General features: G+C 36.9%; 1 protein-coding gene across 1 annotated transcript in view; it reads right to left on the bottom strand.

Moving 5' to 3' along the window:
- Positions 1-26176, bottom strand: part of IL1RAPL1 (interleukin 1 receptor accessory protein like 1) — a 1306826-nt gene that overhangs the window by 605302 nt on the left and 675348 nt on the right. The window contains exon 3 of the mRNA XM_074323621.2: positions 24771-25050. Within this exon, the coding sequence (XP_074179722.1) occupies positions 24771-25050 (280 nt within the window). The remainder of the gene's footprint in view (positions 1-24770; positions 25051-26176) is intronic.

The following is a 26176-nucleotide window of genomic DNA, read 5'->3' as shown; positions in this document are numbered from 1 at the left end:
CTAATCTTAGATTTTTCATTGATTAGCCCAGCGGCAGCCACATAATAGGTATGCAATAAATGTCCATTGAGTTAAATAATGGATAAAGGGATGGATGGATGGATGGATGGATGGATGGATGGATGGATGGATGGATGGATGGTAATGACATTGGACAGGAAGAGAGAGAACAGAAGTAGGTTTTAGGTAAGATGTAATAAACTCCAGCCATTGAATGGGAGGTGTTTATGGGAAATCAAAGAGTCTGTGACTGGAAGTCAGGTTAAAGCTGGAGGGAGAGTTTGGGGTAGACATACAATTTGTAAGTTATCAGAATATAAGTAGTAGTTGATTTAAAAGCAGTAAATGCTTACAAGTTAGACTGATGCTTCTGTGGCTCCAATTTATGGCTCCCCTATATCCATGCCCCAATGAAATGTCACTTTGCAGCAACTCCCAACAAGAAGTAGTTTACTTTTCTACCTCTTGAATCTGGGTTGCCTTTGTTACTTGTTTAGCCAACAGAGAATGGCACGCTTTATGACAGTGTGTCAGTTCTGAGCCTAGGCATCAAGAGGCCTCACATACTTCTGTTCTCTTTCTTGAAAATCATTCCCTTCTAGACGAAAAAACATGGTAGTCTGCGGAAGGTCAAAGACCATGTGCAGGAGAGCCCAATTTTAACAACTGAGGCCATATTAGACTGGCCTATATATAGATAAGCCCCAAACATGTGAAGATTCCAGCAACACGAGTAGAACATCCTACTGACCTACAGTTGACAGCACATGCATGAGAGAGCTCAGCTGATTCAGAGAGGCATGATCAATATCACATGCTTATTGTTTTAACATACTGGCTTTTGAGATGATTTGTTATGCAATTACAGCTTACTGATACATAAAAGATATACATGCTACAAAAATACGATTTTCAAAATCATTTTAATTTTTGTTTCCTCAATTTTTTAATTATGGAAAATGTCAGATATATGCAAAAGTAGAAAACACTACAAAATTCCCATGTACCATCATCCAGCTTAAATTCTTATCAACATATTGCTGATTTAATTTCATTTCTATCCCTTCCCATTGCTCTAACCACCACCTAGATTCTTTTGAAGGAGATCCTTGACCTTGATTATCTCTTTTTTCAAAGTAATTTTAAGAACATATTTTGGAAAAGAAAACTTGAACTCTTTCAGAAAAAGAGTAACCCAATGCAACCTGATGCTTTAAAAGAAGCTTGCTAAAGTGATTCAAATACAATTTCAAATGAATCCATTTAAATGAACTCTTATATAAGTTTGAACTTCAAAAGCCAGAAAGGAAAGACAAAGCAGAAAATAAATCTCTTCCGCACTGATAAAAGGGTGGTGCTGGCCCTGTGTATGTGCATGTAGGAATCACAATCTCTTCCTTTAGAATCAGGAAAAAAGAGTTCCCACACAAGCATAGAGAAGGAAGAAAAAAACTAATGCTCATTTAACTCCCAGATGAGACTCAAGGCTTTCCTGATTAAAAACCAAGAATACAGGTTATTTTCCATAAAATAATACACTTATTGGAGGGGATGAGGATGTATTATAATTCAATACAAAGTTCCAATAACTTGAGGATTTTCTCACAGTCAAGTGCCCCATATGTATGACCTAAAGAGGAGAAGGAAATTTCTCATTAGCAAGGACAAAGAGGAGGTTTACTGGGGTAGAAATAAAATTACACCTTTAACTCTTCAAAGTATATTTTTTCTAAAACTACATATGTAGAGTAATTAAGTAATTTAGTTGAATGAAATGTTTTAACAAAGACACTTTTTGGTAGAGAAATAGTCTATGAAGTACGTGCTAACAAACCACTATCACCTTGTGGCAGTTACCCAAAAATAGGTATAGGAGAAATGAAATGTCTTCAACTAAATTCACCCACTCATTAATAATAAACAGCTCAATAAGCTCTAGGGCCAAAATACTTGATGTGATTTCTATTTTAATGTGAAAATTTTGTACAAGGCTTGCATACATATTGGATCATGTAACCTATAAAAAGATGCTTTGATGTTTATTTATATTTTTTCGTGAAAGGTTCTGAGGTATTAAGAGTATCATCCAAGTTTCACAGTTAGAAATCTCAAGATCTAAGAACTACTCCATGACTTCTGGTTCCCAGCCAGTGTTTCTAAGGCTCTAATATGATACTTCTTTAAAGAAGATACAATTATAAAGATGCTTCAATATTGGTTTCACACATACACTAAAACCTTTTCCTTGTTAAAAAAAACACATTTTACAACATCTTCAATATCTATCTACTTTCTGGGAAGTCAACATTGATGATTCATCTCTAACACAGAATCCATAGTTAAATCCTAAGAAAGTGATGACCCAGTAGCTCTCCTTGACTTCTCTGCACTCCATCACGGCCAAATCTGGACCCTCAACACTTCCCAGTTGGTTTGCACTTGCATCCATTGATGCCAGTACCCCACCCAAATGGCTACCATTTGTAGGCTGCTTCCTACAAACACCTCAAACCCTCAGTCTGAGGGCCTTTGTTTGGCTTAGGGAACAATCTCGGTCTGCATGATGAGCAAGCCAGAAAAGCTTGAGAGCTAATGCTTCTAGAAGAAGCCCTCAATAAGGAAGCGATGGGACTTAGTGTGTAAATAACCCAGCATCCTCTCACCATGGGTGTGATAATACCAAGGGCATGTCTACATTTTCTCTTAGAGTTCCCCAGTAGACCTAATTTCCAGTTGCCCACAGGAGAAATTGGCTTTATAATACACATTTGATTGGCTTCTTTCTCTTCCTCATATCACTTCCTGGTTTCTCTAGTGATGCTTCCATGGGGTCTGCTTCTTGGGGAGCCAAATCTCAGACAATCCTGTAGTTAGTTAGGTGTTACTCCAAACCTTCCAGTGAACTTCCTCACACACTACTTCCAAATGAGCTCCCTAAAACTCAAATATGATTTTGTCATCCACCTGCTTAAAGTCCTTCATTGACTCCCTGTATCTTTCACTATAAAATTTTACAGCTTTAATTTTGCAAAATGAATCCATTAACTGAGACCTTCCTACTTTCATAGCTACTTCTCAGAACAACCCAAGTCGTAGACACTTTGCTATAGGCAGAGAAAATTAGAAGGCACGTGCAATGGTTATAGCCTATACTATTTTCCCATATAGGATCTCCTCCAACCCCCCTTGCTCTTTTCTTTTTTTCCAACTCCTCTTTTTCATCTAGCTAAGTTTTGTTCCTGTGTCAGAACTCAACACTTATATCTTCAAGAAGCCTTTCCTCATTTTTATTCTGAATTATTTGCCTTATCTATATACCCATTACGTTGTTCTGTCCTCTTTCATAACCTTTGTCATTTTAGACATTAATTGTTGACTTAATTATCCTTAATTTTTCTCCTGTATAACACTATAAGATTCTTTCTTTAAAAGATTTTATTGGGGAAGGGGAACAGGACTTTATTGGGGAACAGTGTGTACTTCCAGGACTTTTTTTCCAAGTCAAGTTGTTGTCCTTTCAATCTTAGTTGTGGAGGGCGCAGCTCAGCTCCAGGTCCAGTTGCCGTTGCTAGTTGCAGGGGGCACAGCCCACCATCCCTTGCGGGAGTCGAGGAATCGAACTGGCAACCTTGTGGTTGAGAGCCTGCACTCCAACCAACTGAGCCATCTGGGAGCTCAGTGGCAGCTCAGCTCAAGGTGCCATGCTCAATCTTAGTTGCAGGGGGCGCTGCCCACCATCCCTTGCGGGACTCAAGGAACTGAACTGGCAACCTTGTGGTTGAGAGCCCACTGGCCCATGTGGGAATCAAACCAGCAGCGTTCGGAGTTAGGAGCATGGAGCTCCAACCGCCTGAGCCACCGGGTGGGCCCACACTATAAGATTCTTGAGAATGGAAACTTTGGCTTTAATTCTTAGCTATTGCCTGGCCAGAAAGAGCTCTCAAAAAGAATTTGTTAAATAACTACCTGGATTACTAACTATCCAGAATAATTTTCTCTATGGCATTTAGGTCACCCTGGATCACTGCCTCCAGCTCCTACTGAAGAAAAAAAAAAAACCAAACTCCTCAGCCTGGGATTCTATCCACAAATATTTCTCATTTCTATCCACAAGTTTCCTTTCTAGCATCTTCTGTATCTTCCCATGCACCACCTTGCACTCTTCGCCCTCACCACATACATCTGTTATTCTTCTGTCTTAAGCATCTTTCCCCAAATCACCATGGCTGGCATTTTGTTATTTCCACTGTGTAAAATAAACTTCCTTTCTATTACTCTTATCAAGAAAAACCCACCTCATGCACAGCCTCAATGTACCCTGTTTGGTGTATCCATCCCTGAATCTTCCTGGTTACAACAGTACTTAGTCACCAGATCTCTAACAGCATTTGCCATACAGTGATACAGATAATTCTTTAAGAGTCTGTCTTCCCTGGTTGATTGTGGTGTCTTCTGGTCCATCTGTGTCTTGTCCATTTTTCTTTCTATGCTTGAACGAAAATGCAGATCCGATGTTTATTATTATTATACCTTTAATAATAAGATAATTCATTAAATCTTTGCTGAAAGCATAAAAAAAGAGAATATTCCTGATAAATTGCATTAAAACATATGTTTATGTGAGTTTACAAAGTCTGACAATTCAGTTCGTGAACTTGTTGCAACAATGATGCTAACTTTTTTTGATACCAGAGGGATTATTCATTATGAATTTGTACCAACTGGACAAACAGTTAACCAAGTTTACTATTTGGAAGTGCTGAAAAGGCTGCATGAAAAAGTTAGATGACCTGAATTTTTTGCCAACAATTCATGGCTCTTGCATCACAACAATGCACCAGTTCACACAACACCCTCTGTGAGGTAGTTTTTAGCCAGTAAACAAATAACTGTATTGGAACACCCTCCCTACTCTCTTGATCTGGCCCCCAATGACTCTTTTCTTTACCTGAAGATAAAGGAAATATTGAAAGGAAGACATTTTGATGACATTTGGGACATCGAGGTTAATACAACAGCTCTGATGGCCATTTCAGAAAAAGAGGTCCAAAATTGCTTTGAAGGGTGGACTAGGTGCTCCAAGGGGAGTACTGCAAAGATGACCATAGTGATATTCAGCAATGAGGTATATAGCACTCTTTTTAGGATGAATTTGTGAACTTACTTGTCAGTCCATGTATATACATGTATATCTGTGTGCATATTGTCTAAATAATTTTAATGTTAGATACTGATAAATCATCTGAACATATATAGCCTGATATTTGATGAACACTGAATCAATTTTAAAAGAAATGATAGGTATCTTGTAGAAAATAATATTTTTATGTGAGCAACAGAGAAACAGTCTAGAGTAGTAGACGTAAACCTCATTTAATAGGAAAGTAATACCAAAGGTAATGATTGAAACGTGTAATGACAAAAATACACTGAGTCCTTTATCATATAAGGACACCAATAAAAACTGTAATTCTTTTAAGATCGAAGGTCTAGTTGCAGCTCAGAGCAAACAAGTCTATGGGCCTCAATTTTACGCAAAAGAGAGAACTCAGAGCTACTAATTGTATGGCCTCATTCAACCAGGGAAGCCACAAACAACCCTTGCTGATGAGGGAATTATGGTGATTACCAAAATTGTCAAGGGAAAGGTATGACAATATATGAAAATTTCATGGCTTGACTTTAAAATCAGAAATTAATATTCATGATAAACCTCAGAGTCAAGGACATAGAGCTCTGCACTCTGGAGTTGAAGGTCTTAAACTCTAATTTTAGAGTAGTCATTAAGTCCTGTTTAGACAAACAAAAATGTTTTTTCCACCAGGGGGGTTATTCGGGTAAAGAGAGAACTGTCATATTCACCTAATTAATGAAAATAACATTTGACAGCAAGAAAGTCTGATATTTTCAAATCTTTACCTTCTAAACCAAAGCCTTTGAATAGACATCCCTAGCAGCAATTTTCATTAGAAGTACAATTACTTGGAAATTCCAGTTTAGGGATTAGGCCATTTTCATTGTTTTGTACAAGATATTTACATGGGATTTCTACACCGTGTCAACAAGGTTAACACACAGGCTGTTATTCTGCACACTACTGGCTTCCTTAATTAAGAGCTTTGCCGAAGGTTGAATAATTTGCAGTGCTCATTCATTCAAAGATCACAGCAGTAAAATCTGGAAGGCACCCTGCTATGTCTTTACTACCTATGATTCCATGTAAATTAAATTTAGATGAAGAGGTAAATAGTCTTCTTAAAAACATTAACTACAGAGTATATCTTTAACATTTGGAAGATGCATCCTTTATATTAAATTGTGTAATATTTCAGAAGGAGGTGTGTACTTTGTATTTCAATCTACTGCATGCTGGGAACTATGTCAAGTGCTGGGTATAGTCCATTAAGAGACTTTATACATTTATGATTTTGTAACGCATCTTTATATCTCTGAATTTCTATGGGATATAATTCTCTTAAAAGGATCACTATCCTTTTATACCTGAATATAAATCTTCAAACTTAATGTGGATAAAAGAAACCCAGATGCATATTAAACTGACAGATTTCCAGTCCTTATTTCCCCAGAAATTCTGATTCAATAGGAAAGTGGTAGGATCCAGGACTTTTTTTTTAATTAGCACCTTGGGTGATTTTTCATCTAATTATACATCAGACAATAATTTGAGAAACATTGAGCAGCGGTTTTGAAGGTTTTTCGTTTGGTTGGTTGTGGGTTTGTTTTTATTTTTTTTATTTTTTTGGTTATGTTTCCCTTAAAAGATCTTAGAAAAACTCTTTAAGTGTTTTAAATTGATATGTATTTTTTGATAAGCTTAAAGAACTTTATTTATTACTAGGAGGAGAAAATATTAAATATTATAACAAATGAAATAAGATAATTGACAAAATAGGCTTTAATTGTTTTTATGTTTTTGTTTTGTTTTTTCCCCATGGGGGTGGTAATGCATATCAAATATGAAAGTAAACAAATAAAATTTATTACTGGGTTTTACAAAATGCATCTTGAAAATATATTATCACTACTATATATTGTTTTGGCTGTTCTGAATATACTAACTTGGATTAAGCTTCAACCTCATCAGAAATACTGTAAGACAGGCAGAAGAGAAAGATCTCCGAATTGAAGTGGCCTTAATTCTTCAGACAGCACTTCAGACTATCCCTTTGTTTGGCACCCAGGTCCTTTTTGCATCCTGGGTCAGTAGAGCATAGCACATTGTGGGAAGGGAGAAAGGTCTGCATTTCTTTTGTAAAGTGAAGGAAGTACTATTGTGAGTTACCAGGCAATTTTAGAAAAGAGCATATATGGAAGTTGACGTTCTGTAGATGGACTCCTTTCAAACTATCTTTGTGGTACACCCCTTGGAAATTCTTTATGTAACCCCCAAAGTACTTGGATTTCAGTTGGAAGAGTGCAGCCTCTGAAGGGCTGTTAGGTGATCTCAAGGCACCCTTTCCTCTTCCTTCTTAAAGCCAGGGCACAACTGATTATTTTGTCAAAGGCTCTTTTCCAGAACAGAGTTCCAGCTACAAGAGGAGTCTAGTCTGCCTTAATTCACTGCTGTGTTCCCAATGGCTAGCCCAATAACTGGTATACAATAGATGCTTAATAATCTACTGGAAAATTCATTCAATTCAGAATGAATAAGTATCAAAAATTCTTAGCCAATTCAATCACATCAACTTAGATGCAACTAATTCTAAAACCTCTTCAGTAACAGAAATAATATTTTTGCTTACATGCAGATTAATGACTAGTTTACCATTTAGTGGATTGGTTTGTAGAGTCAAGACCAGAAAGCAAGTCTATGCCTCAATATTTAGGATAGATGGGGTGAAAATTTATTGTCAGATTATTGTAATCATTCTTCAAATACAATAGCCATCAAAAACGAAATGATAATCATGTAAAAACCTTACTTATTTGAAGCAAATAGAGGAAGTTCTACCTGAAATGTCAAAAAATTAAGTCCATTATAAAATCATTTTTAAAACTTTATGTTTAAAATTGACAAATATAATTGTATATGTTTAAAATGTATGTGATTTTATATATATGTAGTGGAATGATTACCAACATCATTCCACTGGATATATATGAGTTAGGGGTAGATAATTAACACATCCATCACCTAATTATAAAATCTTTTAACGAAATGAATTTTTATGAGTATCAGTGACTATGGAATCGGAGGATCCAGCTTGATTTTCAATATTTCTAAATTTTAGCTTTGTGGTCTAATATCCTTTCCACATCCACATCACATGATTCTAGGCTAAATAGCCAGAACAGCTTATAGGTATTCTAAGAAATAGCCACGAATGGCTTGATATTGCTAGTTAAAAATAAAGGCTAAGATCCATATGTGCTATTTAAAATTAAATAACATTAAAAATTCAATTATTTTGTTGCACTAGGGCCATGGAGTGACCTTGTGAATGGAAGCCACATGCTAAGAATGGCAGAGTATAAAGCATTGCAGCCATGGGCCTTGCCAAACCTTGGAACGATCATAGAAGTCCAGGAATGCCTATGTTGTAACTACTTTACACGAGAGAATAAACCATCTTGCTTAGGCCACTTTTCTATAATATGAAGTATAACTAATGTGCTATTGCTTTGAAATTATGTTTTCTTTTCCTTTTTATTTTATTATTTGTTTGTTTGTTTGTTTATTTTGGCTTTAGGACAATACAACACATTTTCTTGAAACCAGTGGACCATACTTCAAGTGTCACTCATTCACTTCATAACTTTGACTCTTTTATAGGATTGTCTTTTATGACCTCCATGGGAGAAAATGGATAGTGTCAGATCTATAATTGTGAGATGTAATGAAATCAGTTAAATGATTATTCAGTGACCTTTTTTAAGTTTTTGTTTTCTAACATCAGATTCCATATCATAAACTTACTAAATGGAGGCCTACCTGAAAGCCAGAAATGCCACTAAAACCTGCCTAAATCTTGGCCACAGCAAACTGATGAGAAAGGTCATACTGATGGTTCAGCTAAGGTTTAAGGAAGATGTGTATGTATCCTAATCATGGTAACCTAGCTGTGTATTTGTTTCCTAGGCAATGAGAAAGTTCCTGGGAACCAGAATTACAAATATTTGAAAAAGCAGGGATTTTTCGAGCCAATTATTCTTTAGGAATGTTGATGAGGTAATTCTATAATTGGTGCTGAGTGTGACTTAGATTCTGAGCAAAGGGAGTAGGTATGCAGGGGAGGATGGATATATATTAGTTAGGGGTAGTACTGAGAATATCAATATTTCCTTATCCTTTCAATAATTTTAAAGAAGGAAGGCTATGGAAATTTTTTAAAATGGAAGGTTGTTCAAGAATATGCATATATGTAACACTATGTTCACTGCAGCATTATTCACAGTGGTGAAGACATGGAAACAACCAAAGTGTCCTTCAATAGATGATAGGATAAAGAAGATGTGGTATATATACACAATGGAATACTCTTCAGTCATAAAAAAAGATGAAATACTGACATGTGCAACAACATAGATGGATCTTGAGATTATCATGCTAAGCGAAATAAGTCAGAAAAAGTGGAGAACCATATGACTTCACTCATATGTGGAATATAAAACTGTAAGCAACAAAGGAACAAAACAAACAAAGAAACAAAAACTCATAGACACAGACAACAGTTCAGTGGTTACCAGAGGGTAAGGGGAGAGGGAGGTGGTAGAAGAGGGTAAAAGGGATCATCTATAAGGTGATGGAAGGAGAACAGACTCTGGGTGGTGAATACACAATGTGATATATAGATGATATATTACAGAATTGTGCACTTGAACTTTACTAATAATGGTCACCCCAATAAACTTTAATAAAAAAAATATACATTACTCATGCAGCAAATAATGTGTTTATCATGTACAAAAGAAAAATAGAATATTGAGTCATTTAAGTATATGTGGAGGGATGCTTCTTGGATGTACCAAAATGGTTACTCATTTTCCCCCAATAGCTGTCTCCCCTCTTCCTCACTGTAACAGATGCTTTGGTATTTCACTAAAAATTTCTTCTCCAGCTGTTATCCCCTTCCTCTGGCTGCTGTGGGTGTGACTGGTCAAGGCTCAAACCTGTATCCTTCTCTGGAGAACGGCCTGAGCATGACAAGAGCCCCCCCCCCCCACCCCCGGCCAGAGATGACTGAGAAGGTCCAGGCCCTGGCGCCTCACTTCAAGGAAGGGATAAATTCTGTAGTGCAATTTGCATTCCATCACTCCCTGTGGATCAAGCTGAGGCTAGACTTTTGAAAACACATCTTTGGCTGGCTTTCTCCCCATAGATTTACTCCTGACAGCACTCCTTCGATAGATCACTTGTTCAAGAACCCCTGTCTTGGCCTTTTCTTGTAGGGAAATTAATTTAAGATCCTCAGTAACAGACCTCCTGTATTATTACCAGGCACTTACATATTACTAATAACTACATATCCCATCTACCACTATAGTTTGAGGTAATCATGTGAACAAGTTCTGGCCTATGAGATGCAAGTAGAAGTGATGTAGATAACCTCTGGGACTTATCTTAAAGGTGGGAAGAACCATGTTTTTTTTGTTCCTTTTGTTACATCTTGCTGCTTATAACACCATGATTATGATGGCTAGAGCTTCATCTTGGAAAAGAAGGACGAGGATCACACCCTAGGGAGAACGGAATGGGGGTACTGAAGAAACCTGAGGCCTAGACAATTCGGCAGACATCTTATAAGCTCGGAACTGTCTATATCTGGACTTTTCTTTGAGCAAAAACATCTCTTGTTTAAGCCAAATATTATTTCTAACATTCTGTTATATACAATAGTCTCTCCCCAACAAATGACAAATAATCAAACAATTTTCTTCATTCAGATTTCAATGGTCATATATGTATAATCAGAGATGCAAAGATGAACAAGATGTTACTTCTCTGCCCTTAAGTAGCTAAAGGTAAAAAAAAAAGGCATCTGAATAAAGTATGATCTTCAGTTTGAAAAAAAATAGACTAACAAGTAGACTAACGTAGAATGTAGAAAGGACCCCAGATCTTGTTCTTTATTTTATTCAGATGTTGTGGGGGAAGCAACAATGGGGTAATTCTATTTAAGGGTTTCCTAGTGTAATGGCTTAAAATCAAGGCAATTTGATTCATCAAGACCCTGAGAATTTTGGGTGGAAAAGTTTAGATTTGTACAGGAAAAGCTTTAAGATATGCCTCTTACTATCCCTTTCCATTTTTTTTGTTTGTTTCTCAGAGCAACATCCCATCAGGCTTGACATTTCCAATCAAGCATCATCTCTAATGTATTTTTAACTTCCAAAAGTGACCTTAAATCATTTTTTCCTTGGTATTCGTACCATTGATACTTTAACCAAAGTCCCATCGCCTCAAGCCTTAATTATTGTAAAAACTTGTTGCCTGTTTTTCATGTTCCAATTTCTCTAAACATTCATACACTTGCTCCCAGATAATTCTAAAAAACAATTGCTTTCATCTTCCTATTCATTCCCTGATTGACACTTGCCTTCCCTTGAAGTCTTAGCATCTGTCTTATCATTCTCTATTGCCATCCTTCTCACCATCATCTACAAAAAACTATTTTTCCAATAAAAATTATCTACTCGATTTATTAGGAATAGACCGAGGCTTTTTTTCATAATAACAACAGTAGTTTCTACTGTTGGTTTAACTATTTGCAGTTTGCAAAGCCTTTTCTAGATCAGAGGTCAGCAAACTATACCCCATAGGCCAAATCCATCCCACCACCAGTTTTTGTAAATAATGCTTTATTAGAATACAACCACACACATTAGTTTATGTCTTGTCTATGGCTCTGTCCTGTTACAACAGCAGAGCTGAGTCTTTGCAATAGAGACTATATGGCCTGGAAAGCCCCAAATTTTTACCATCTGGCCCTTTCCAAAGTTTGCCAACCTCTGCTCTAGATGATAATTTAATTTCTCTTGTACTAGTCACCATGAGACATTTCTGAAAGAGACACCTTTCTCCATTACACGTTCCCTAGCCATGTGTTTATTTTTCAAAATACTGCTCAAATCACAGCCCCTTCATGAGCTTTTCTAAGAACAATCAGTCCGTTTATTATCTTCTCCATATTCATTAAGATTGTTGTTCATAATTTTTCCTTGAGAACCACACACAAAATTAGATTTAGAAAGAGCCTTGGATAATCTCAGCTTCATATTCAACTTTTTCACCTATCCTAAACTTGGTGATCAGCTGTTAGGTATTATTTCCTTAGGCTTATTATGTATCGTGTTTCCCTGAAAGTAAGACCTAGCCGGACCATCAGCTCTAAATTGTCTTTTGGGGCAAAAATTAATATAAGACCCGGTCTTATTTTACTATATTTTATTTATTTTACTATACGACTGGGTATAATATAATATAATATAATATAATATAATATAATATAATATAATATAATACCAGGAATAATATAATATAATATAATACCAGGTCTTATATTAATTATTACTCCAAAAGGCGCATTAGAGCTGATGGTCTGGCTAGGCCTTATTTTTGGGGAAACACAGTATGCTCACTGTACCAACATGAGCAGTTACCGTCTCTTTGGAGAAAGTTTTTCACAAATAAAGAAATATTAATAATTACAGTACAAAAGTATAACCACCAATAATGTTTTGTTGGATTGTCAGTTACCTGTATGCCTGGCACATATTGTTCACGATTTAACTATTTCCTCATGATAATCACCAATTATGTTATATCATAGACTTTTAGTAATGTTTGTGAAATATGATAAATGTACATATTATATCTATGACTGAGAAGGGCTCATTGTGATTCATTTTACCTAAAATGGAAAAAGATGGAAAAAATACATACATAAGAACTCAAAATTAAACTTTATGTACCTGATTATTTTACAAATGTATCTTTCTCAATAGCCTGTCTATTCCATATTAATTTGATATTTTTTGGAGAAAATGTATAAGTCTCTGCCTACCCTGAACATGACACCATTGATTTCAAAGAGTCCTCAAAGCTTTCGCTCTTACAGGACTTAGAAAGATAAGACAAAGCTTTGTTAATCCAATGACATAGGAAACTACTTCATCACGACCCCAGCAGAATTTATCTCCTCTTCTTAGTTAAAAGTCAGCAAATTGTGTAAGCAATTCACACAGCTCTTGGCTTTTACTTACATCAATTGGGTTTGTTGTTTCTGAAAACAAAACGTTCAGAAAGATAGCAATCTCTTATGGCTAATTACTGCCCTGTTCAAAACGTTCAAGCCTTTAGAAAACACCTTCCTGTCTCATACATGAAAAGAAGGCTAAACTTCATGTCTGTTCTAGGTTGATCTACCACTTCAGCATGATCTCTAAGCAGTATCAAAATTATGCTACTGGAAAATCTCTTTGAAGCCTATTATGGCAAGAAATACATGTTCTCACCAAAAGCATATACAAAGAGTACCTGATATACAGTTCTCTGATTTTAATTTATCATCCATAAGAGAATCTGCATCTACACTTGAAACTTTATTTTAAAGACTTTCGATGGCATATGAGTTTTTTTTTTTTTAAAGACTAGCTTATGTATGTTTAATTGGATTTTTTATAACCTATAAATTACAGCTGATATTTTCAAGGGTATACTCTGGTTTCAATTAAGAGAGGTAGTTTAACAATTAGGAAACCAAGATTGTGGAACTACTTGAGGTCGTTGCAACACATATGCATATGATCATTAACATTTCTGGGTAGGATATAAAACATTTATATGGACTTAGATTGCCCTGAACAAATTATGAAGACTCCTCAGTGTGTAAATCTTTTAGGACTTCCTAAAAGGATGCTGACATTATTTATCCTTTGAGCTAAGAACGACTTGATTTTTAAACAGTAATCACATAAAACAATAATAGATGTTAAAATTATATTCTAGCATACAGAAGAAAATTAATGATTTGAATTATTTATACTACAGTTATAGCAGTTAGGTGTTGTGGGTCTTTTATGCCAAAAATAAGTATTGCTTTCCACCCAGTGACAGGGAGGGTATATTACAGGGAAAGAATAAAACAAACTGTCTTTTGGAATACCAAAAATCATGACGTAAGATAAGCAGTTCATAATTTGTGTTAGTTTCAGAAAGGAGATGTCATAAGAAGTAGAATTATTTTCCTCATGAAAAACTAGAAGATTCAGAAAATGGTATAATTTTGCCTGTAGCAGTGTCTTCCACAAGGTATTCTAAGAACACTAACCCCAATCACTAATTATTCCATTCAATAACTATTTTGGGGGTTGCCTCCTCTGTGACAAACACTATCCCACATGGATCCTGAGGGGAAAACATATCGGAGATAATAAGGTTGCGATACAATGCATACTCTACCATCCAGAGAAGGTAGTTAGGAAGGTCTGTCTATGAGGCATACCCTAAGATTAGCTAGGCAAAGTGGTGTCTAGGAACCTTTGGTACATTGTCTTCCAGCACCCTGACTTGAACACCAAAGTAGAGAGAAATTTGTCTTAAAGATATTTGTGGGTGTGGCTTCTGCTTAATGGAATGGATTGCAATATAATACATAAAAGGCTTACAGCAGTTTAAGGAATCATACTAGCTTCTACTAAAAGAGACAGATAATGCTCAAATTAAACAGAGATCTCTGGGACCTTAACTTTCTATGGAAAAGAAGAAGATGGACCCGAGAGCCACAGAAAACAACTCCCAACAAGTAGACCTGGGCTCTAAACAAGAAACTGGTGACTCGTGTCCAGCTGAATACAGAGCCAGTGATGGCTTTATATCTCCCACCCCTACCTCACCTCATTTCAAATAGGACTATTTAGTCAATTATCTTATCCCTGACTGACCATTGTATCTTGGGTGTGTGAGGGTTAGATAACATGTCTTTTTAGCTCACAGAGCTTTGGATCAAAGGGAGCCCCTCCTGAGAAGTTGTACTCAGGGAATTAAGCATGAAGAACCTCTTTCATACCCAGAACTGATTTAGATAATGAGATCCTGGACTTCTAGCTTAACCCTGATGCCATAAGATAAGTCTATGGGGCTGGATAGAAATGGGGTAAGTGTACTTTGCACATGTAAGAACATGAATTATTAGGGGCCAAAGAGCAGACTCTGTTAGACTGTGATTTCGGTGCTATCACCAATGAACCACACCTCATGGTATTCAAGTACTTGTAAAGACTCCTCCCATGTTAGCTCTAGACTTGGATAATGTGATATTCATAAAATGACGCAATAAACTGCTTCATAAGTGGTTAAAAAATTCTGCAAATAGCAGGAAGGATGGTGAGAATATAGCACAAGGTGCCTACAGAGATAAAGACTCAAGGTAAGTCTGGAATGAAAGATTAAAGCTGGGTTTCAAAGGGACATGCATGCCAAGCAAAGTCTTTGGACTTCGTTTCGCTGGGTAATAAGGACCATCAAAGATTTTTAAGTAATGAAATAATCCCTGTTGTAGACCTATGATTCTGCAGCTGCATGGACTGGAAACTAAAATAGGAAAAACAGGGAGGACACTTCACCCACCTGGAGGGTGGAAATTGGTATGAACAAGAAATGATAAACTCAAAAGGCATTGGTAAGGTAAATTGGACAGGTCTTGGTAACCAATTAAGGGAAGGCAAGGAAGATGAAGGAAACGAGGATAAGTGATAATTTTCGAGCTGATGCTACTGTATTGATGGTGAAGCTATTTACTAAGAAAGGAAGAATTATATGAGGAAGAGATTGGTTTCTTGAAGTAGGTATTATTTGATATACTGTTGAATTAAATGTATCTCTTGGATAAACAGGAAGAGAGGACTATTAGGAAGTTGAAAATATACTTTCCAGCGCTTGTGAAAATTTTTGGAATTTTTTTGAGTCATCAATAATTATTTGATAAGTGAAGCTATTAGAATAAATAATAAGGATCAGGGAGCAGTGATCCTCAAGCTGGCTGCACAACAGAATCATCTGATATTTGGACTTAACTATCTGGAGTGGTATAGAGACATCAATAATTTTTAAAAGCGCCCCATTTAATTCCAAATGCAGCCAAAGTTGAGAGCAACATGTAAAAGCACAAAGGGAGATGAATAAAAACAACATTCTTGTGACACAATCATTTAAGAAAAAGTCAAAGAAATAGGATTCTAAGGAATTTACTGAGTTATCTATCAGAGAGCTAAGAGCAGAACTTGTAAAGACCAGTTTTAAGAAAACCAAGAGAAGCTTCTGGTCAAGATGGTGGAGTAGATAAATGCTGTGTTCACTTCCTCCCACGACCACCTCAAAATTACAACTAAACTACAGAACAACCATCATTGAGAATCACCTGAAGTCTAGATGAACAGCAGTGCTACAATTAGGGATATATGGAAGAAGCCTCCGGATACTGGTAGGAGGGGTGGAGACACAGAACAGGTTGGTCCCACACCCACAGGTGGTAGTTAAAAATGTGGAGGGATATCTTGGGTATGGATGTACCTCCTGAGAAGTGAGGGGTCCCAGCCCCACACCAGAGTCCACAGCCCAGGGTTCCAGGGCCGGGGAGAGAATTTCCCACAATTTGGGTCTGTGAAAACCAGCGAAGATTATGACTGAGTGAGATGGAGGGCTACTGGAGTCCCAGGTGATCCTATTAAAGGGCCTGTGCATGGACTTACTCACTGACAAATTCCCCTAACCTGGAGAAGGAAATAGACAGACAAGCCCAGGAAGCACAGAGCATCCCAAACAAGATCAACTAAAGAGACCCACAGCAAGACACATCATAATTAAAATGCCAAAGGTTAAATACAAAGAGAGAATCTTAAAAGCAGCAAGAGAAAGGCAGTTAGGTGTCTACAGGGGAGTGCCCATAAAACTGTCAGCTGATTTCTCAACAGAAACTGCAGGCCAGAAGGGATTGGCATAAAATATTCAGTGATGAATAGCAAGGACCTACAACCAAGATTACTCTACCCAGCAAAGCTATCATTTAGAATGAAAGGACAGATAAAGAGCTTCCCAGATAAGAAAAAGCTAAAGGAGTTCATCACCACCAAACCAGTATTACAAGGAATGTTGGAGGGACTTCTTGAAGAAGAAGAAGAAAACAAAATAGATTTAAAAAAAAATGTTAATAATAAAATGGCAATAACTACAAAAAACTACTGCAGAGATTTTGGTTGGAATTGTGTTAAAGCCACAGATCAATTTAGAGAGATGTCAATTTGATATGTTAAACATATTGAATCTTTTAAACCATGTCGGTGTATCTTTCTGTGTACATGGTTTACCTAGGTCACTTATCAGCATTTTATAATATTACATAAATCTTGCACATATTTTATTAGATATGTTTAGCACTATTGTAATAGGAACTCTTTTTAGAATATTAGTTTCCTATTGTTCATTGCTTGTTATGGAAAACAGATTTCTAAGATGGTCACTAAGATTCCAGTCTCACAGTGTACTCACCCTGTATAATCTCCCTACCTTTGAACATGGGTATGAACTGTGAATATGATGCAATAGTCAGTCCTGTGATTAGGTAATGTTATATATGCCACAGTTGACTTTAAGAAAAGTAGAGCATTGTTAGTAGGGCCGATCTACTTTGGTGAGCTGTTAAACTAAATCTGTCTTCCTGTTTCTGGAGAGTTTTTATCATAAAAGATGTTTTATTTTATCAAACGCTTTTTCTGCACATCTTGATCATGTAGTTTTTCTATAGTTAACCTGGGGATAACATTTATTACCTTTGGAATGTTGAACTAGCCTTATATTCCCATGATAAACCCTACTAGGTTGATTATTGTGTGTCTAGGTATGATTTTCTTTGAGTTTATCCTATTTGGGTCTTGCTGAAGGGAAGTTTAATTAAGTTAATCGTTTCTCTGGTGAATACTGTTAAGGCAGTTAGAGAATTATAAAAGAAAAGAAACAGAGTTTTAATAATAGTGTTTAATGATAATATTGTTATAATAATAATTATATAGAACACTTGCTGAGCATTCATCATATACTAAGTTCCATGATAAGAGTTTTAGAGACATGATCTTGTTTACTCCTCACACTAGCACGATGAGGATTATGGTTATTCTTCCTATCATGGACTACATGTTTGAGTGCCCCCAAAATTCAAATATTGAAACCCTAACTCCCAATTGAATGGTATTAGGAGGTGGAGCCTTTGGAAGGTAATTAGGACTAGATGAGGCCGTAAGGGTGGCTCCCCATGATGGGATTAGTGTCCTTATAAAAAGAGACTAGAGGGCCGCCCGGTGGCTCAGGCGGTTGGAGCTCTGTGTTCCTAACACCGAAGGCTGCTGGTTCGATTCCCACATGGGCCAGTAAGCTCTCAACCACAAGGTTGCCTTTCGACTCCTCAACTACCGCAAGGTATGGTGGGTTGTGCCCCCTGCAACTAACAACAGCAACTGGACCTGGAGCTGAGCTGTGCCCTCCACAACTAAGATTGAAAGGACAACAACTTGACTTGGAAAAAGTCCTAGAAATATACACCATTCCCCAATAAAGCCCCCTTGACCTTCCCCAATAAAATCTTTAAAAAAAAAGAGACTAGAGCTTGCTCTCTGTCTGTTCCATGCATGAAGGAGGGCCATATGAGAATGTAACCAGGAAGAGAGCCCTCACCAAGAACCTGACCACACTGGCACCCTTATCTCAGACACCCAGCCTGCAGAACTGTGAAAAACATACTTGTGGTTTAAGCCAAAACAAAACAAAACAAACAAAAAAGAAATGAGAAAGACCCAGAGTATCTGGCAAAAAGTGAAGTTCTTTGGGCCCTGCAAGTAAAATTTTAAAAGAAGTCAAACCATCTTTCATCATCTCTGCTCTACTATTATACCCTCCCAATAAGCTTTTTGGATATTGTAGTTTTCAGTTCCATAATTTCCATTTGTTTCTCTTTCATAACTTGTATTTCTTTGATGAGATTTTGTTGAAGTATTTTTATGATGGTTGCTTTAAAATCATTGTCAAATCATTCCAACATCTGATTCACCTCAGTGTTGGTACCTGTTGATTCTTTTCTCAATCAAGTTGTGATTTTCCTGACTCATTGTAGGACCAGTGAGTGTTTTATTGTATCCTCCATATGTTAGATATTATGTGAATTTGAATCTTGTTTAATCTTTTTTTCTTTTTAAGCAAGCCATTCTCCAATGGGCCTAACTGATACAAGGTGTGAAATTGGATACCAACTAGCCCTACTTCCCACCACCATGTTCTGCCTTGTAGAGGGTAGAAGCTTTGCTCCCCACTGAGCCCCCCTGATACTGAGGAAGAAAAGTGAAGCCTAGCAGTTACTAATCTTGCCCTGCAGTGCTTCAGAGATTTTCACTGCTGCCAGGTGGGGGTGGAGGCTCAGGATGCCATGGGATGCTACTTAGGTTGTCATTGACACGATACTTGCAGAGGAATATAATTCCTGCCTAGTTCCACACTGGGCAAAGAGTGGAAGAACATCCCTCCATTCACACGTGCTGAGCTTTCCACAGCACGGGGATTGTATTACTGCTGCCTGCTTCTGCTGGGCAGGTGGAAGGATGATTGGCCCTGCCAACACAATTTGGCAGAAAAATTGGAATACTGTGGTAAGCCATTCCTCAAGTCCTGAGGTTCCTGGATTATCCTTCTTCCCACCTTTCACAGACTTGCACGCTTATCTGTTGTGTTATATCCAGCATTTTTAGTTGTAACGGGGAGGACCAGGAGGAATGAGGTTACTCCATCTTGACAGAAACCAACTGTATTTTAAACTATGAACATAGTATCTATAACAATTTATTGCACACTTATTTTCTCTTATGTAAACTACTCAAAGGTAAAAACTGATTTAAAAAAATATTTGTAATCCTAGCAGTAGCATAGTACTTAGTGATCAGTAGATGTTTGTTAAGTGAATGACTGAATAAATGGATTTCGCTAAGTACATTTGATAGATGATTAATATGTATTTCAATGAAAAAAAAAGAATTATTTAGTCTCTAAAGAGAAAAGCAAGACTTGGGCAAACAGACTAGATATTTGAGAGAATATATTATATGTCATTTGAAAAAAAATGTTTTGAGAAAGAAATTGACATACAATAATCAATCACATTTCTAACAGTACTAACAATGTAGTTGTTGACAACTAAATTTAAAAGACACTATAGTTTACAAACACATGAAAGAAAAAGTTTTAATGTAATTCCTATAATATTCCAGTAAAGATTTTTGTAGACATAGACAAGTTTATACTAAAATTTATACGGGAATGAAAAGAGCCAACAATAGCTAAAGCAACTTTTACAAAACTAGGATAAAGTGAGAGGACTCACTCTACTTGCTATTTACTCCCACTGTAGCTGCACAGAGTGGTACTGACAGAGAGAAACATACATAGATCAAATGTACAGAATAGAGAATCCAGAAATAGACCCATGCAACATGTCCAACTGACTTTGAATAAATGTGCAAAAGCAATTCCATGGAGAAAGCATTGTTTTTTCAACAAATGGTGCTGGAACAACTGGACATCTATCCAAAAAGCTATACCTTGACTAAAATTAACCTTACATGGTATGCAAATATTAACTCAAAATGGATCAGAGACAAATGTAAAATGTAAAGCAATACAATTTTTGGCAAAAAATTAATTTTAAAAAGAAAAAAAACCCCATCAGGATCTAATGCTGGGCAAAGAATTCTTCACACCAAAAGCATGATCCATAAAGGAGAAAAAAATGATGAATTGAAGCTCAGCAAAAGTAAAAACTTTTGTTCTGCAAAAAATCCTGCTAAAAACAAATGAAGAAACAAAAACTCATAACACAGATAATAGTTTAGTGGTTACCAGAGGATAAGTGGGGAGGGGGTTGGTAGATGAGTGTAAAAGAGATCAAATATATAATGATGGAAAAGAACTGACTCTGGGTGGTGAACACAATATGATACGTAGATGATGTATTACAGAATTGTACACCTGACACCTATGTAACTTTATTAACCATTGTCACCCCAATAAACTTTAATTTAAAAAACACCTGTTGAGAATGAAAAGACAAACTACAGATTGGCAGAAAATATTTGCAAACTACATATTCAAAAATAGACTATTATCTAGAATATATATATAAAAAAAGAATTCTCAGAACTCAATGGTAAAAACAAATAATTCAATCACCAAATGGGCAAAGGACCTGAACACACATTTCACTGAAAAGGATAGAGATGGCAAATCAGCACATGAAAATATGTTAACCATCATTAGCTATTAGGGAAATGCAAATTGAAACCACAATGAGATATCATGACACCCTGATGATTACAAGGAAAAAAAACTGACAACACCAAATGCTGCAAGGATGTGGCGAAACTGTATTACCTGTATGCTGTTGGTGGGAATGTAAATTGGTAAAGATACTCTAGAAAATAGTTTGGCAGTTTCTTATATGACTAAACATGCAACTACCATACAATCCAAATTCACTCTTGGATGTTTATCTCAGAAAAATGAAAACTTATGTTCACAAAAATTGTACATGAATGTGCACAGAAGCTTTTTTTTCAATAAACGAAAACTGAAAACAGTGCAGATGTCCTTCAATGGATGAATGAACACTGGTAAGGTCCATCCCATGGAACACTACTCAGCAATAAACAGGAACAAACTACAGAATACATGCAATAACTTGGATGGATTTCAAAGGAATTATGTTGAGTGAAAATTCCAATTCCAAAAAAGTTATATACTGTATGATTCCATTTATGAAACATTCTTGAATTGAAAAACAAATTAGATATGGAGAACAGATTAGTGGTTGCTGGGGAACTGGGATTGGTGGGAGAGGAAGGTGGATGAGAACAGGAGAGATCCTTGAGCTGACAGTGTTGTCCTGTATCTACTTTGTAACTACCAATTTGTATCTCTGAATCCCTTCCCCCTTCACCTATCCCCCAATCACATTTCCATCTGGCAACTACCAAAATATTTTCTTTATCTATGTAGAAGCTAACATTTTTAAACTTCTCAAATTCTCTTCATGTAGATTATTTAAAGATAAATGGTGACAGATTTGTGGCCTGATGGCTGACAATATGCCAAATGTCAGTGACCCAAATAACAGGCCCAGACTACCTTCATGTCAACACCAACCCATGCTATTTAAACTGCTGTTTATCCAATCATCTACTGAAGGACACTGGTTGTTTCCATGTCTTGGCCACCATGAATAATGCTGCAATGAACATAGGGGTACATATATCTTTACGGATAAATGTTTTGAGATTTTTTTGGTAGATACCTGGAAGTGGGATTGCTGGGTCATATGGAAAGATGTGGTTCATATATACAATAGAATATTACTCGGCCATAAGAAAAGATGAAATAGTGCCATTAGTGACAACTTGGATGGATCTTGAGGTTATCATACTAAGCAAAATAAGTCAGACAGAAAGTCAAGAACCATATGACTTCACTCATATGTGGGATATAAAACTGAAAGCAACAAATGAACAAGACAAAGAAACAAAAACTCATAGACACATACAACAGTTTAGTGGTTACCAGAGGGTAAGGAGGGAGGGGGGGTAGAAGAGGGTAAAGGAGGTCAAATATATGGTGATGGAAGAACTGACTCTGCCTGGTGAACATACAATGTAATATATAGATGATGTATTACAGAATTGTATACTTGAAACATATACTTTTACTAACCAATGTCACCCCAATAAATGTGATAAAAATTAACAAAATAAATGAACTGGTATTTATGATTTTGGGTACCACGTTGGAACAGGGAGCCATGTCAACTAGCTGTAAAGCAATTTGAATATTTGAATTTCAGTGATAAAAATATATTTTTCTGAGTTTATCACTTTCCCTAGAATTCCATTTGACATATAAAACTTTACGGTGTTTGTCTTTTAATTTGACCTACCATTAAAATGTAGACATATGCACATATGGCAAATGTCATGGTTTTTGAAACTTTTTGACCTTTCATTCCTTATTGCAACTATAAGCTGAAAGACATTTTAATGCAATTTCTCAGAGCATTGGATCATAGTGTATATTTAAACACATCAAAGAATTGCAACCTCAGTGCTTTAGAAACTCAGATTACTAATGTGTATGCATCATTATTTTCCCATCAACAATACATAATGAAATTAAGTGTTAGGCTATGGACATTCAGCTCAATTCTAATCACAGATAAATGAGGACATACATTTGCCTCTCCTGAAGAACCACCACTGCACATGCATGAACAATCAGAAATAATGATTTTTTAAAAGAAATACAGCAGATGTGTATTTAAATCAAATTACTATTAGCCAAGTGAGAACAGCCAGTCCAAACAGTACTCTGACTGCACTAGCATGGCAATTATTTCTCAATGCCCATGCATAACCTCTACTTCTATTATGAGTTATGTTTGAACATACAAGGATTGGTAGCCCCTAAGGGAAAGAAACAAGAGTTGTCAAAGAAATGGTACACTTGTTCTTTCACAATCCAGTCCACATTTCCCCCCAAGCACAACTTTACTTGCATTCATTTATATTTTCCAAAATTAACTCTAAATATATGTTACCAGCGTTAACAATATAAATTTTGGTTTAACTTCTTTTAGGTGGCTTTCATCTATTTCAATGTCCTAGCATACCTGTAGCCATGTAACACACTCAACATAAAGATAATTCTTACAGGTGACAGTGAGGGGGCGGCACAATCCTTATGACAGAGGAGTGACAGCTGCCCATCAGAATTTCAGAACTGGAAGGTGAATTTTGATTCGAAAAAAATACAAAGTGATTCTGAAAATTTCTCCAAATTGAGAATCAACTTAATTCAATTTGGCTTCATTTCTCTTAATAAACCGAAAGACAGAGAAATCGATTTAAATACACCCTTTCTATGCCTATCCCTTCCTTTGCCAATGTTCTTATAGGCTAATGACATCCATAATCATTCATGCCGAGTGTGATTCACAATCCATGAAGGGCTAACTGCTTAAACTGCGATTTTTAACTGCTAATGTGTTACATGGATACTGTTTCAATGGATTATCATTAAACAAACTACATATGTCTCTTCCATAAGCAGACAAAGATGTGTGGATATGTGATGAGTTTCTTTGGGGATAAGGGCACAGACTTCAAGTTTTGTATTGACCCAGAGGGACCCATGAAAATTGTTGTATCGACCCAGCACTTTTAGTGAACAAAATGATCTGGAACACAGCCTCTGTGTGCCTGAACACGGCAGTACTTCTCTCCTATTCCTGTGCACAGACACACGTTACCTAAATCATCTTTGCAGATGTGTGTGAACCAAAGCTATCTGCGCTCTATCTGTCTGTGAAGGGCAATAACAAAATGTTACAACCCATTTAGCAATAAACCATGCATCCTTTCTGCAAATCTTTGCTTACATTTGATTTGCAGCATTTCACCTCCTCTATAAATTTTATTTCATAGTCTTTAGTAATTTCTGGCAACATAAGTAGATACCCAGATGGTATCTCTTTTCTCTGTAAGCCAGAAATAATGTCTCAATATAAATTCCAAAGCCATGTTTTTTTATGATTTAGATTCTAAATTTTAGAAAGTAGCAACACACAAATATCGAGACAATACCTTAGCAGGAAGGGATAGCAGCAAAATTTAAGTATAAGAAAGCAGCATGTGATTTGACTGAGTCAGCGGTATTAAAATTAAAAGAATACCTGATGACACAGGCGTAAAGACCACTGTCCTGTAGTAACGTTGGCCGGAACCAAATGGAGTCTTCTTCCTTGCTCATTCTACTTCCATCAAAGGCTATTGGCTCTTCAAAATCTCCGGGACCAGAGCTTTTGTACCACATCAAACTGAGTCCAGCGCTTTGGGCTACAGAGTAATTTGCTCTGATATAACCATAAAACAGTGCACATTTGATTCGAACAGGCTCTCCCACCAAAACTTGATATTTCTTAATATCGACAGACCAATCGGTGCATCCATCAGCTAAAGGGAAAAGAAAGAGAGAAAACATTAGAGAAAAATTTAACCAATTACTCCATTCATTTATTTGTTCATTCAACAAACATAAGGGCCGGCCCGGTGGCTCAGGCAGTTCAAGCTCCATGCTCCTAACTCTGAAGGCTGTTGGTTCAATTCCCACATGGGCCAGTGGGCTCTCAACCACAAGGTTGCCGGTTCGACTCCCACAAGGGATGGTGGGCTGTGCCCCCTGCAACTAGCAATGGCAACTGGACCTGGAGCTGAGCTGCGCCCTCCACAACTAAGACTGAAAGGACAACAACTTGACTTGGAAAAAAAGTCCTGGAAGTACACACTGTTCCCCAATAAAGTCCTGTTCCCCTTCCCCAATAAAATCTTTAAAAAACAACAACAACAACAAATTTATATTGCGCATCTCTAGGGAACCAGATTCCATTCTAGGCACAGAAGGTACTGCAATGGATAAAACTCAGAATGGCACTGAAAAATAATTTACCCCACTAACAAACAACATCCTGATCACTTCGTTTGCTTCTGCTGGTATTTATTCTTTGTTTATATCAGTGTGATGGCTATTGGTTTATTGCCTTTCCACGCTAAATCTACGTTTTCACATGTCCTTTGAAAATGGATCTGGACCTTTGAAATTATTGGTAGAGGATGCTGGAGAGACATTGCAGGAGGAAAGGGTTTTTGCTCCCTGGTTCCAGAATGCTTGCTGGGAGGGCTCTATCAGACTGCAAGGCTCTGGGGTCCCAGCCCCTGGCTCCTGCAGTGTGTGCTTCTCTAGTACCCAGCCCCTGCAGTGCATGGTAGCCAGCAGCTTGGCAATTTTTTAGTAGATCCTCAGGTGAGACACTTTCCAATGAATGGAATTCCCAGGGTGAGTCTCTGTCAAGTTCCAGAGGGCAGATTTGCAATGAGTTCTGCCAATGGGGCACCTCAGTGACTTTTGCCATTCAGTAAACCAAGCACTCTCCTGATGAGGTTTGGATCACTATGGAGGTGGGAAGATAGGGGCTTTTCCTAGGCGCTGTATCTCGGCCATAGAGGTAATAGCAGCCATTCTTCTGTTGTTCAGAGTTCTCTTTTGCTATGGACTGAATGTTTGTATCCTCCTAAAATTCAT

The sequence above is a fragment of the Rhinolophus sinicus genome, chromosome 18 (assembly GCF_057876585.1).
Source record: "Rhinolophus sinicus isolate RSI-liver-muscle chromosome 18, RSI-T2T, whole genome shotgun sequence".
NCBI classification, from domain to species: domain Eukaryota; kingdom Metazoa; phylum Chordata; class Mammalia; order Chiroptera; family Rhinolophidae; genus Rhinolophus; species Rhinolophus sinicus.
This window is presented reverse-complemented; position numbering and strand designations above follow the sequence as displayed.